We start from the raw sequence: 14,325 nt of genomic DNA, 5'->3' as shown, positions 1-14,325 counted from the left end.
TCATAGTAATAGAACGGCCAATTTTTAACTGGGCACGTAGCCACAAAAATTACAAAATTACATTTCCCAAAATCCTTTGCAGCCTGGTGCCTTGCAGCTGAATGTGGCTATGCAGTAACTTTTAGCCAATAGGAGGTTGAGGAATGTGATGTTGTAACTTCCAGTTCCGTCCTTAAAGAAAAGGGTCATGCTGCACCCTGCCTTTTCCTCCATCCTGATACTTGGGACATGGATAATTCAACACATCATCTCAGACCACGCAGATGAGTGAAACGCTGTCGGAATGTCAGAGCCACAAGGGAGACAGAAGCTGGGTGCTAGGTACTCTCATGGAGCAGAGCTGCCATCTCCACCCTGGCCTGCCTTCCTCCTATTCCAAGAGAGAAATGTCCATTTTGATCTGTTTAAGCCACTGTTTTTAGTGTCTATTACATCCAGCCAAACCAACATCATAACTAATATATGAATACCTTAATACAGGAATATGACTTATCAACAACAAATAATAGTAATGCAGTATATAACTTTTAAAAACTTAGAGATTTCACTTCTAGGGTATTGAACTTTAGATCAAAGTCAAAAGTTTATCTTATATAAACAAATAGGTGAAAAGGAACAACCTAAAAAGCACCATGTCACACAGTCCATTTAGTTTTAACAGTGACCATGAGAGGACAGGGAGGAGAACGGGACACCGAACTAAGTAAAGAGGAGAAACAGGGCTTGCACCTTCTAGCAGCCTTTCCTGTCCAATCTTCCTCATCAGAACCACGGAACACAGAAAGCAATTTGTGCAACTCTTTCTCAATTCTCCTGGGGAGGTGCCTAACTACTACCATTCACGACGCATAGCAGAGACAATACTTAATCCTGTCATGGAAGCCTGGCTGAGAAAGGCAGGGAGTGTCTTGATTAATTGAATATTCTAATTAACTGAATGTTTTCACTTTCTTAATCTTAAATTTAAGTTTCCTCATCTGTAAAAAACACGGACAATAACAGTACCCACCTTATAGTTGGGAGGGTTAAATGAAACAATGCGTGGGCAATGCTTAGCACAGGGCCTGGCGTGTGCTAAGTGTTCCATAAGAGTCCACTGCTATCTTTAGTATCGTCACCACTGATGAAAATAATAAGAATAATGTTTTCACATATTGAGGTACATGGAGAAGCCATTCTGGTTTAAATCTGATTCAGCCTAAAACTTGTTTTTCCTAGAGCAGCCTGACTTATGGCCCACTGAACACGCATTGCACATCTGCTTCAAACATTTTCGCAGAGCAGAGAGTGCACTCCTTAAAGACAGGGAGGAATGTCTCCCTTTCTCTGATGCCAACACCAGTACTTTTCTGAAGATAAGGTTTTTTTCTCAGAGAACCAAGGTCAAGTTGACCGCTATGTATGCACTAAACTGCAGCAAAACATCTTGTGACTTTGGGGGGAAAAACTGTATTCCTGTCATGCTTGATGCACATTCTTTGTTCTGAAACAGTATACAACCACGCTGTAGACCACACTTCTCTGAGGTGCTTTCTTCCCTGGTGGAGATAGCGCATCTGGGCTAGTCCTCAGCTCAATAAATACCACTCTATCTTTCTTATCTATAGATTGGCTATTGATTCTTTGTGTTGACATCACCATCATCATTATCATGCCTAGAGTACCGATTTTAAAAAGAATATAAAATAGGGGCCGGCCCCATGGCTGAGTGGTTAAGTTCATGCGCTCTGCTTCAGTGACCCAGGGCTTCCCTGGTTTGGATCCTGGGCATGGACATGGCACCACTCGTCAGGTCGTGTTGAGGTGGCGTCCCATAGAGCACAAAGAGAGGCACTCACAGCTAGAACATACAACAGTGTACAGGGGGGCTTTGAGGAGAAGAAAAAAAATACTATATATATATATATATATATAATAGTAGATGAGGCTACTCATAATCATTATTCACCTGTTTCTGAGCACTCAGGAATTCTTCTAGAATTTTGCCATACCTTTTGGAAGCAGCACGGTATTAAGTTGAAATATATAAAACTATATATATTCAATTGTATTTGGCCTATTCAGATGGCAATTTCATGTGGTTCATCTGAATAAATGAAAAAAGCATGGGCATCTGTTATGGACAGAATGTTGTATGCCCCTAAAATTCATATGTGGAAGTCCTAACACCCAACGTGATAGCATTATGAGGTGGGGCCATGGGAAATAATCAGGTCATGAGGGTAGAGCCCTTATGAATGGGATTAGTGCCCTTCTAAAAGAGGCCTCAGAGAGCTCTGTCATGCTCTTTCTGCCATGTGAAGATATGAGAAGCTGACAGTCTGCAACCTGGAAGGGGACCCTCACAATCACCCCACCATGCTAGCATCCTGATGTGGGACTTCTAGTCTCTAGAGCTTGAGGAATAAATGTTTGTTGCTAAAACCACCCAGGTTAGGGCATTTCGTTGTAAAAGCCCCAGTGGACTAAGACAGCGTCAAAGCCAGATTGTTCTGTATTGTATGCCCATTCCGTGTGTGACAAAGGACAATGAGTAAGTTGCTTCACCTCTCTCTGTCTCAGTTTTGTCAGCTAGAAAATGGGATTGGTTTCCTTTCCCTTCGGGACCCTTGCTGTGAAACTCATCATCATCAAGGACTACACAAAACGTGCTGGTGGCTTGTGCTTGTCGATTCAGACATTTTCTCTCCAGCTGTGGAGTCCTGGGGACAAAAAACATCTGCTTGGGCCTCTAGCTCAGATAGCTTTTCCTCCATCACCATTCTGCATATCGGCTCATAGGGCAGGACTGCCTGAGCAGCAATGCCCTCCATGGAACAGGAAAAGATGCAGCCAGACTGAGAACAGAGAAGGCAGGGCAGGATGGCGGGGAGGTGGGGCTTTAGAAACATCAGCTGCTATGATTTCAGAAACCAAGACTAGGCAGTGGGATTTAGTGGAAGAGGAGAAAGGAGGGCATTGGATGAGCCCATCCGGGTTCAAATCCTGGCTCCATTGCTTATTAGCTATAGAGTCTTCACCAACCTCCCTTGATATCCACCTCACTGGGCTGCTGTGAGAGTCAATGTGACTGAGTAGAAAATAGCAAGGTGTACCATCAATTTATAAGCAGTTTGTGGGGGTGGGGGGAATTGCAGGAGGACAGTACCACATTAATCATACACCTCGGTTATAAGATACAACCCAAGTCCAACATGTGGACCAAAACATGAACCTTAGAATCTAAAAACATGGCAATTTCTGTTGGCTATGGGGGGTGGGAGGTGAGAGAAGGGCTTAGGGAGAAGGACCAGCAGCTCTTGCTGCAACCTGAAGAGTCTTTCCTCGGTCAGAAGTTTTCCTCTTTTTCCTGCTTCCTTCAAGCCCATCTACCCTCCAAGGACTCAGACAGAAATGCTGCTTCTCTCCCCAGACACAAATGTTGCCTTCTGCCATGTGGCACAAATGTCCCCTGCCTGCAGTTAGCAGCCAGCCCCGAGAGCCAAGATCCCATAGCTTCCCACACCTACAAGCGAGGTAATATGAGCCACCAGGCATTGTGCACAGGTGGCAGCTGCCGGGAGCAGGGGCCAGTGGGGTGGCAGGGTGCACACAAAGGGGCAGGAAGCGGCTGGCTTATTTCAGATCAGCCATGAAAAAGCCTCCACAGGGCGACCTGGAGCCCTCAGTTCTGGAAACACCCTGACTTTACCCAGAAGTCATAGGACCTGAGGCACAGGGAGGTAAACAAACTGGTCAGGCTGTTTCACAACCCCACGCCTTCTTTCTTCTGCTGCCTGGCCCAGCGCATCTTGTCAGACATGGGGAAATGGAGCCCCAAACGGATGAATTGACTTGCCCAAGGCCTCACAGCAAATCAATGGCATCCAGCAAGGGGCTTGATCTTTCAAGTCTCAGCCCAAGGGTCAAGTGAAGCCATTCCTGGTAGCAGCAGCATCAGGAGATCTGACCTCTGCCCCTGCGTATTCCATAAGGCCTTCTCCTGCCCTCTACCCCACTCCAGATCCACCCCACTGCTTGCATTTGTTGACGTGCCTGGCCCTCTACAAGAGGATAATCCTCATACCCATTAGGATGGCTACTATAAAAACAAAACAAAACAAAAACTAGAAAATAACAAGTGTTGGCAAGGATACGAAGAAATTAGAACCCTTGTCTGCTATTGGCAAGAATGTAAAAGGATGAACCACTGCAGAGAACAGTATGGATCTTCCTCAAAAAATTAAAAATAGAATTAGCATATGATCCAGGAATACCACTTCTGGGGATGTATCCAAAAAAATTGAAAGCAGGGTCTCAAAGAGGTATTTGCACACCCACGTTCGTAGCAGCACTATTTACAATAGCCAAGAGGTGGAAGCAACCCAAATGTCGATCGATGGATAACGGATAAACAAAACGTGGTATATACAAACAATGTAATATTATTCAGCCTTACGAAAGAAGGAAATCCTGTCACATGCTACAACGTGGATGAAACTTCAGGACATTATGCTAAGTGAGATTAGCCGGTCACAGAAAGCACATACTACATAATTTCACTCATATGAGGTAGCCAAAGCAGTCAAACTCCTAGAAAGAGAAAGCAGAAGGGTGGTTGCCAGTTCTAGGGGGAGTGGGAAATGGGGAGCTGTTTTTTAACGGGTACAGAGTTTCAGTTTCACATGATGAGAAAGTTCTAGAGATCTACTGCACAACAACGTGCATATACTTAACACTGCTGAACTGCACACTTACAAATGGCTCAGTTGGTAAATTGTATGTGTTTTCTACCACGATTAAAAATTTTTGAAAAAAAGAGTACAATCCCTTAGCAGCGGACACCTTGCCCAATCTGTCTTTTGTCCCCAGCCCCTGGAAAAGTACCTGACATTTGAGTTTGCTGAATGAGTAAATGAATGAAGATTACCTTGTGTAAGGCTGTATTATGAAATCACAAAATCCCGGAGTAGGAAAAGACCCCAAAAGTCAATCAGGATATCTTCCTTTACAAAGCTTGAATATTCTCTACACAACGGAACCCTGCTAAGTGGTTGCCCAGGCTCACCATGAAGGCTCCTTGCCCAACTCTGACTCCCCAACAAAGCCACCATGTCACTATCTCTCGTCCCAACACTTGGGGCCACAGAGCCAGTCTAATCTTGTTTCTTCATAACAGCCCAGCATAACTCTCAGAATACTTGATTTCTCAGTTGATCTGAACTACAACCCCCCGGGGCTAGAGGGCACAGCCATCAATTTACAGGAAGCAGCAGAGTCATAGGAGGATTCAAGGACTGGCCAGAGGTCAGACACAAGTCGATCGATACCAGCGCCATCCCCTCAGTTGCCTGGCCTGTCACTCGCTGTACTGCCTTGTAAGAGTCCTGATGGGGCCTTACTCTGGTGGAATTGGGGTGAGCCCCAGGGCTGGGTAGTGAGTAAAAATGACATCCATGGACCCCACGAAGGAGAACTGCAACCAGCACAGTTACACAGAGGCCCAGGCTCAGACACGGACCTGCAGGTAGGGTTTGGTGCTCTGAGGTCACCATCTTGATATTCTTCATAATTTTGTCTTTGAATCTGTGTTTTGTAAATAAGGTTCAATGGGACAATGTCACATGTGCCAGGTCTTAGAGTCTCTACTCATGTGTGTCCCTCCCGCTGAGTCCCTGCCTCCCCAGGACAGATTTTCGTCCACATGCTCACCATCCCCAGGGCAGACAAAGCCCCGGGCGTTTGTGAGGGTCTACACCCACCCCATGATTATCCCTGTGCATGAGACAACATGGCATTATAACAAATAAAAAAACACCATGACAGGTTGAAAGAGAGAGTATGAAAGACAGAAAGGACTTATTTTCTGATTTTTGAACGAGGGCCCTGCATTTTCACTTTGCATTGGGCCCTGCAAATTATGCAGCCAGCCCTGCCCAAAGACATGGGGTTTAGCGTTCCCCAGGCTCTGGACCTCGAGCAGAGGCAGCTCCTCCAGCCACTGCCTTGCTATGGCAGGTCCCCTCGAGGGCGAGCACCTTCATGGCAGCTGTGGGATATAGGCTATACCTACAGGAAGCTTTGCAAGTAGAGACCCTGTGCAACTGCTCTTGAAGCAGAGACCAGGTTCTACAATTGACAATTGTCATATGCCTCCTGGACATTTCTACTCTACATGAAGAGTAGGTGCAAAGCAAGTCCTCTCTGCAGGGAAGCCCAGCCTGGACCACTAAAGGAAAGAAGGAAGTCCAAGGAAGAGACGAGGCAGATGATCCCAGGTGTGGGAAACAGCCTCCTCTAAGGACCAACCTTGCTTTCTCTGATTTGTGCTCCAGGCTGGATGGACCACAGTGCTCCACACACTCTCCTAGCCTTCAGCCTTTGTGTGGCTGAGATTTTTGGGACCTGCCTGAGGACTTCCTGCTCATCCTTTAGCCCCCAGCTCTGGTGACACGTGTTCTCTCCACCTGCTTGCCCCCTCCGTCCACCCAGAGCCACTGTGCTGTCTGCCCCTTGAGAGAGGTTCCACTAGGGCGTGTCGCCTTTGAATCACAACTCCTGTTGACCACTGTGGGTCCTCCCGCCTTGGGCCAGGTGTATTTACCTCCGTATCCCATGCCTGGCACTGACAGGGCACTCACAAAATATCTGTTTCACTTCAAAGAATCTCGTCGATCCCTCTGCCTGCAGGTGAGACTCTCTAAGAGATACCCTCATTGATGAGGGTCCAGGTATTTCTAAGGACTCCAAAGCGAGGTCACTTCATCCACTTTCTCTAAAACTTCTTCTGGCATTCAATGACCCTTTTCACCCAACAACATTCGTCTTCAGTCTCAGCTAAACACCTTCCCACTGTTCTATGAGTAGGCCATGAGTTTCAAGTCCCATCGTCCCAACTAAACCTCAAGCTTCCACAACGTACACTTCTCTTGTCCCTTAATAGCCCCTGATTCAAATACGATTTAAAATTTAAAAACCTTTCACCTTGGGCTTCTCATTCCTAGGAATTTATCCTGAGGGTGTGATTGTACAATTTTGCAAATGGGTAAAGTTGAATACACATGGATGTTTATTATGGAATTACACTACATTAGCAAAAATGAGAAATAAATATCCGTTGACTGGGGACTAATTAAATAAATGAATTTTGTACATACAATGGAATACCACGTAGTCATGAACAATGGCAATGCAAGTATGTATTTATTCAACTGAAAAGTGCCACCATACAAGACCTAAACACAAACTCTGTTAGTTCAAGGAGAAAATGCAAGAAAAGGATTCAACACTCATAGAATCCTCAAATGCTATAAAAAAAGAAATCATAGAGATCATAGCACTTTTTAACGTTAAGCACTTCTTTTCAATCATCCACCCGATAGATAATAGAACTTTCAGTGTATGTTGATAATCGTTAGAGGAAAAGTAGGTTACAAAACAGTGTGTACAATATGATGCAGTTTATGTAAAAACTGCACAGAAAGATGCCTGAAGGGATTTTTCATCAAAAAGACGTGTTAATCTCTGGGGGGTGAAATTTGGGATTAATTTCACTTTCATTTGTACATTTTTCTGTATTGTTTTACATTTTTATAAAGGCTATATATTATTTTTACATTCAGTAAAAATTTAAACCTTTTTTTGTTTTAGAAAAACAATAGCATCTGGAAAAACGAGATTCTCATCAAGTACTAGTTAAATGGAGACTGACTCATAGCCCTTTGAGCACTATGCAGGACTTATGCAAATGTCATAAATAAATGAAGAGCTGAAGGGCCTTACAGAATGTTGTCTGGCACAAAATGCCCCAGCCTGTTCCCTGAGTAAATACTGAGGAACAGATGCTGCTGTTGGTGTGGCAATGACCCCAAGAGTAGTGAAGTCCTTTAGAGTTTGAAAAGGCTTTTGCTTTCAACATCTCATTTAAGCTGCAAAACTAGATTCAAAACTAGTCCCCAAACTGCATTACCTAAATGTCTGTCTGGTCATCATTAGGCAACATTTCCAGGTTAGTGTTGGCACAGTTGTTTGTTGAACGGATAAATGGGTGGGCGGATAGCTGGATAGACGGACGGATGGATGGATGAATGGATGGATGGATGGATGGGCGGATGGATGGATAGAAGGATGGATGGATGAAGGAATGAATTCTTTTCTCTCTTTTACAGACAAGAAAAACAGAGGAGAAGAGATGAAGCTGCAAGCCTAAAGTGATAGAGTTATTAAATGATAAAATCAACGGTTGGAATCATTACTGTATATGATTTCCTAATTAGCTCTCTTTTATCCAAAATGCACCCCAAAATCTGTTTTCTTCCAGAGGAAATACTTTAATGTCACTGACAGACATATGCTTGATAATCAGGGGTGATAGTCAAAATAGCAGTCACTATCAAAATGCCACCAACCATGGCCCAAGTGCAGGATTCTGGAGACCTCCTGCTATGCCAGGCATTAACCCATTAATTGCTGGATGTAATTGGGTCCTGGGTGTCAGAACAGCTCTCGGGGGCTCAAGATAGGAACCACTCAGCTACTACTGATATGGAACTATTTCGTTACTTTAACAACTAATGCAGCCATACGAGTGTATCATGGTTGGCTACAAGCCCTGCTAAAAACCCTCCACAACACTAAAAGGGTGACTACCAACGTGAGAAATTCTGCTCCCTCTCCACTCATAGCAGAGCCCTTATTCCAGGCACTGCTTATTATGCCACTTAAAACCTTCATCCTGATGAATCCAATTTGCATGAATCAATAAAATCAAATGTCATCAACCTCTCCAGAAAATTACCCTGAGCCTGACTGTGGCAGGGGATCAGGGCAGGCACAGGGAGGAAAGAATGATGGCAGTGAGGGAGAGGATACCTAAAATCTGAAAAAACACGACACAGCAGCACCAAAGACCCGTCCTGGTCATAAGCAGCGTTCTCTGAACACACGCAGCTGTTTAAGCTCATCATTGTTCTTGGCGCCAGGCAGGGTTCTGGGAGGCAGTAAGAGTGGCCCTGACCTCAATCTGCTCGTAGTCCAGGAAGGCAGAAGGAGAGACATCTGTAAGTAACTGTTGTATGAAATATAAGGTTCAGAGAGGACAAGCACACTATGGGAATTCAGAGGAGGGAGAGTTTATTTCCACCAGAGGAAACCTAGGAAGGCTGCCTGAGGAAGGTGGCCTTGACCCAGGTCTTCTTTAGAAACAGTGGCACTTAGACTTGGGAAGGAAGGGAAATGTGCTGTCAGAGATCAACATGGGCCGGTCCTAAAGCAAACATTACTGTCCCTGGCATTTGCCAGCAAAATATGCAAAATAGACACTGTATGTACTCTACTCAACTTGTCATTTCCAATTACATGTTTTCTCACCTCCTCACCTTTACTTATGCTTTACCTTCTGTCTGGAACATTCTCCCTCACCTTCACTTCCACTTCTGCATTCAAGAACATTATTTCCTAGTCATTTTTCACTTCTCAGCTTAGATGCACTTCTTCTGAAAAGCCTTCCTTAATCTCCAAAATTGGATGAAATGTCTCCCCCAAGCCAGGCTCCCACAGCACCCTGAGCATACCCCTTCATAATACTTACAGCCAAATCATAAGCGCCTATTGTGTTATTGACCAATGCCACTTCTCTGCAAGCACTCTGAGAGTAGAATCTGTTCTGATTCATCCTTGTGGACTCAGTACTCACAACAGAAATATTGAATAAATGATTGAATTTTTTTAAGTGATTCAGTAGCTCCATCTTGTACCAGAACCCCAAACCTGTCCCAATCTGAGCTGATGACGTACCCATGTCATTCTACCAAATCGCTTTGCAGGTGAAAAGATACAAATGTGTCAAGACCCCTTTTATCTAGCACCAAACAAGATGAAAAGCCAAGGCCAGCTCTGAACCACACTACTGACCGACCGCCCCCAGGGCCATCATGGTCACGAGGTACAGGTGGAGCCCCAGCGGAGCTCCCTCCGCAAGTCTATCAGTGAGGCCAGTGGACATCGTTCTCGCAAAAGGACTGGAAAGACCTCACCTGTCATTTACAAACAGAAAGGAGACTTCGTAGTGGGAGGAGAGGGCCAAAGAGAGAAGAGAAACTACAGGCTTAAGTTGCCTTTATCCATTAGTGCAGTTAAATAAGGAAAGGCCTTAGTGTCAGAAAACAAAAGCACTTAATATTAACCCTTTATAGTCTGGTTCAAGAAAGTAAAGAAAAAATTTTTTAATGTTCAAAATGTTAACAATGGTTATCTCCAGTGATATTATGAGTGATTTTTTAAAATCCTCATAGCTTCTACATTTTCTAAGTTTTTTTACAATGTATATTATCTATTTTCTCAACAGAAGGGGGAACGTCTCTCTTAACTGCATGATCAGGCCTAATTGTCCCTCCCTGGTCCTTAACCATTGCTTACTAAGCCTTGAGTCTTAGTTAACCCTTGAGGATTTTTGAAGGGAGACCCTCGCCCCCAGGTCCCAGCCTGTTGGCTCTGGCCCCACCCAAAAGCCTTCCCATTAGGAGAAGGAATACATTACTTGGCTTTGGATGGCTTGTCCATTCTTCCTCTTCTTGGTGGCCTCTCTGGGTAGGAACCAGCAAAATCCTGGTGTCTGGCTTTATCCAGATCCTGGGCAGAGGCTTCTGAGTTTCAGAGCTATCTGGTGGGTGAGGCTATTTCGGGGGTGTGGCTGAATCAACACTCATTGGTGTGTGTGGCTGTTCTCGAGCATCATGTCACCCAGTGCAATCAAAGGCACAAAAGCAAACTGTCCCACCAAGACTGGATCATTCTGTCAGGGTTCTTAACCCCTCCCACCTGGTGGCATTTGTCTTCACTCCCTTCAATGACTGCACGAAAGGCTAAATGCCTTCAAGCCTCAAATTCAGAATCTGCTGAAAATTCTTTGAAAAGATCATCTCATCTCAAGGAAAACACACCAATAAGATCATTCAGCTCTCCTAGATCAGCAAAACTTTCTGCAATGATGAAATGTTCTATCACCCACGCTGACCAACGTGGTAGTCACTTACCCATGTGACTACTGAGTCTTTGAAATGAGACTAGAGCAACGGAATGAATTTTTAAAAAATAATTCAAATTTAAATAGTCACATGTGGCTAATAGCTGCTATTTTGGACATTGTAGTTTAGAATCACAAAATATTAGACCTAGAAAGAACCCAATAAATCATCTGGATCTGGGATTCTCAATCTTTGCGACTGTGAGATATGTTCAGACTTTCCCAGTATTAACAGAATATTTAGTATCTGTTGATTAAGAACACCACAATGACCAAAATTAGCAAAAATTCAATAACATTTTAAGTTACATTTTAATTAAGAAAATCATCACGATCAAAATTGGTAAAAATTCAATAACAGTTTTAATTGTATTTTACTTAAGAAAAGCATGACTGAAATTAGTCAAAATTCAATGACACTCCTCACTGCATTTTATTACTTACAACAGCATCCTCATACACGTACATGATAGACGTGTGTTCAGCCTTCAGACTTGTGCAACCTACGCATTCCCAGAACTCCATTAACTCCACAGCCCGAGATCGCCATCTCGGAGAGTGCACGGCTCAACGGAAACCAACAGTCCAGTGCAAGCGCTGGGTTTAGAGAAAGACAGAAAATGGAGCCCAGAAACGGAGGAGACCTGCCTGAATCACACAGCTAGTCAACAGTGGGCTCGACCGGGCAGCCAGACCAACGCTCTCTTCACCCTGCCACAAAGTGCAAAGACGTGAGACAGAGCTGGAAACACAAGGAGATAGAGCTGGCTACATTTAAAATACCTCTCTCCCTTTCCTTTTCTTCGGAATTTTGAGGAATAAAAGGAGCAGAGTTTTGTAATAACAAAAATAAATTTACCGATGAATAAATAATTACATAAATAGGCCTGCAAAAGGACTGTGAGAAAAATAGAACTGGTCCTATTTGTATTTCAGTGAAATTCAATAACTTTGAGTTTTTCTGAAGCTTTTATAACTTTCCCTGTTTTGTTTTGTTTTTTTTTTTAAAGATTTTATTTTTTCCTTTTTCTCCCCAAAGCCCCCCGGTACATAGTTGTATATTCTTCGTTGTGGGTTCTTCTAGTTGTGGCATGTGGGACGCTGCCTCAGCGTGGTCTGATGAGCAGTGCCATGTCCGCGCCCAGGATTCGAACTGACGAAACACTGGGCCGCCTGCAGCGAAGCTCGCGAACTTAACCACTCGGCCACGGGGCCAGCCCCATAACTTTCCCTGTCTTTGTAGGGTTTCTTAGCATCTATGGGCATCCTTCCAGAGACAGGCAGTAAAACAAAAATCATCTCTCAAAAATAAACCAGGTTTATGAGCTCCTTTCAGTGACAGCAAGCAGGACACAGAAGAAAGAGCCAAGGTGTTCTCTTCAGTTACAACGGCCACCAAGTTCACCCAAGGAAGAGATGGCTCTCAAGTTTGGAGCTCTGACGCCCATTCTCCTCCAATTTGATTACCCAACACCTCCTCCAATATGGCGCACTGCCCTGTTCTGCTAGATCACTGAGGTTAGCAGGAAAACCAATTGAAGTCAGTTCTGAGGATTTGATGTACTCAGACTTTCAGCTCTACGTGTTGCTCCCTTTGGATTCCCACAGCGTTTGATTTTTTCTTTTTTTAGCTTGACCACAGTGACTATGACCCTGGACTGAATCAAGACTCTAATACTTACTAACTGCCGAAAGCTGAGCAATTTGCTTCAGCTCTCTGAGCCTCGGTTTCTTCATCTGTAAAATGGTGATAAAAATTCACTGCACGGGCACATTGAGAAATTAAAGATGATTCTCATAAATCTCCTAGAAGAAAGGCAATGCTCTCTCTGAGACAGTAACTATTATAATTAATTGTGCACGTGTGTGTGTCCCAGGTTAGACCACACATTTCCTGAGGGCAGAGACTTTGCCTTTGTTTCCCACTCTGCACCCCCATAGGTGCAAAGCTCTATAGGTGCAGTGCAGGTGCATGTGGTGGTTACAAATGTCAGCTTTAGCATCAAACAAACCAGAGGATGAAGGCTATAACCTGGCTCCAGTGCTTACTAAGCTTTTTTTTTAACATTGACAAGTTTGATGTCTCTGGGTCTCAGTTTCCTCATCTGTTAAGTGGGTTTAATCCATTACCTGTGGCTTAATTATAAGAATTAAAGGATCTTGGTACATGACGAGCATGCCATAAAGGCTGCCTGCTGTGAGCATATTCATGTGTCATTCCAGCTCCCTCCTAGGTGAAGTGCCATGTAACATTCAAGCTAGAAATAGCTAATAAACAAGAATCTAGGGACTGATTTTCAGTGAACTCCCTTATTTGTTCACTCCGTGCCAAACAGCTTCCCCACAGCCAATAGAAGCCAGAGGCAAGTGACCATAAACCCAGGGTGTGCTAAAATAACAGATGTCACTGCGCACATACCAGCTGTTGCCCCACAGGAGGGGTAAATTTGCCCTGTAATTCGTTGGAAAGAAACCAACAGCCTGTTTGCAGAAGTGCATGGAAATTCAAAATAGCTGCATGCCAGAGATACAACCTAGCATAAATGACAGGCTACTGCTCCCAGAGTTGGGAGCCCTGAGTTTGAGAATTTGATCTCTTTAGTAACCAGCTGTGTGCCCTTGAGCAGACCATTTCACTGCTCTGGGCCTCAGTTTCCTTTTCTGTTAAAAGAAGGGCCTAGACTAGGCCTTCTCCAAGGATCATTGCAGCCCCTCTCTTTCAGCATCCTAGGATGAGCTATTTAGGCCAACAGGAAGATGGGCACAGAATGCAGAGCCAGAAAGAGCTGGGTTCAACTCCCTAGCTGCTTGACTTTGATCAAGCTTCTTAAACTCTCTGAGACTTTGTTTTCTTATGCGTGAAATGGGAATAATAACATGGCTGTTGGAGGATTTGAGATAGTGACTATCAAGAACTGCACTGTGCCTGAGCCATCAGAGATGTTTAGTAAGTGGTGGCTGTTGTGATTATTATTAGCATCATTAACATTGTCATCATCATCATTATTATCATCTTTCTTTAAAAAAAGGTTAAGGCCCAGGGGCCAGCCCAGTGGCACAGTGTTTAAGTGGGCACGTTCCGCTTCGGCAGCCTGGGGTTCGCCAGTCTGGATCCCAGGTGCGGACATGGCACCGCTTGGCACGCCATGCTGTGGTAGGCGTCCCACATATGAAGTAGAGGAAGATGGGCATGGATGTTAGCTCAGGGCCAGTCTTCCTCAGCAAAAAGAGGAGGATTGGCAGCAGATGTTAGCTCAGTTAATCTTTCTCAAGTAAATAAATAAATAAATAAAAAGTTAAGGTCCAAAAGCAGTTTACTGCAT

The 14,325-nt window shown here is 44.2% G+C and overlaps 1 protein-coding gene across 5 annotated transcripts in view; it reads right to left on the bottom strand.

The window, feature by feature from the left end:
- Positions 1-14,325, bottom strand: part of FER1L6 (fer-1 like family member 6) — a 214,977-nt gene that overhangs the window by 149,297 nt on the left and 51,355 nt on the right. Inside the window, exon 1 of one of the 5 annotated variants that reach the window (XM_070632001.1) lies at positions 10,517-10,622. The exons of the other annotated variants lie outside the window; for them this stretch is intronic. Coding sequence (XP_070488102.1) covers positions 10,517-10,539 — 23 coding nt within the window. The 5' untranslated portion in view covers positions 10,540-10,622. Of the gene's footprint in view, positions 1-10,516; positions 10,623-14,325 lie in introns of those variants that run through there. 5 annotated transcript variants of the gene reach the window in all.

This window comes from Equus przewalskii, chromosome 8 (genome assembly GCF_037783145.1).
Source record: "Equus przewalskii isolate Varuska chromosome 8, EquPr2, whole genome shotgun sequence".
NCBI lineage: Eukaryota > Metazoa > Chordata > Mammalia > Perissodactyla > Equidae > Equus > Equus przewalskii.
This window is presented reverse-complemented; position numbering and strand designations above follow the sequence as displayed.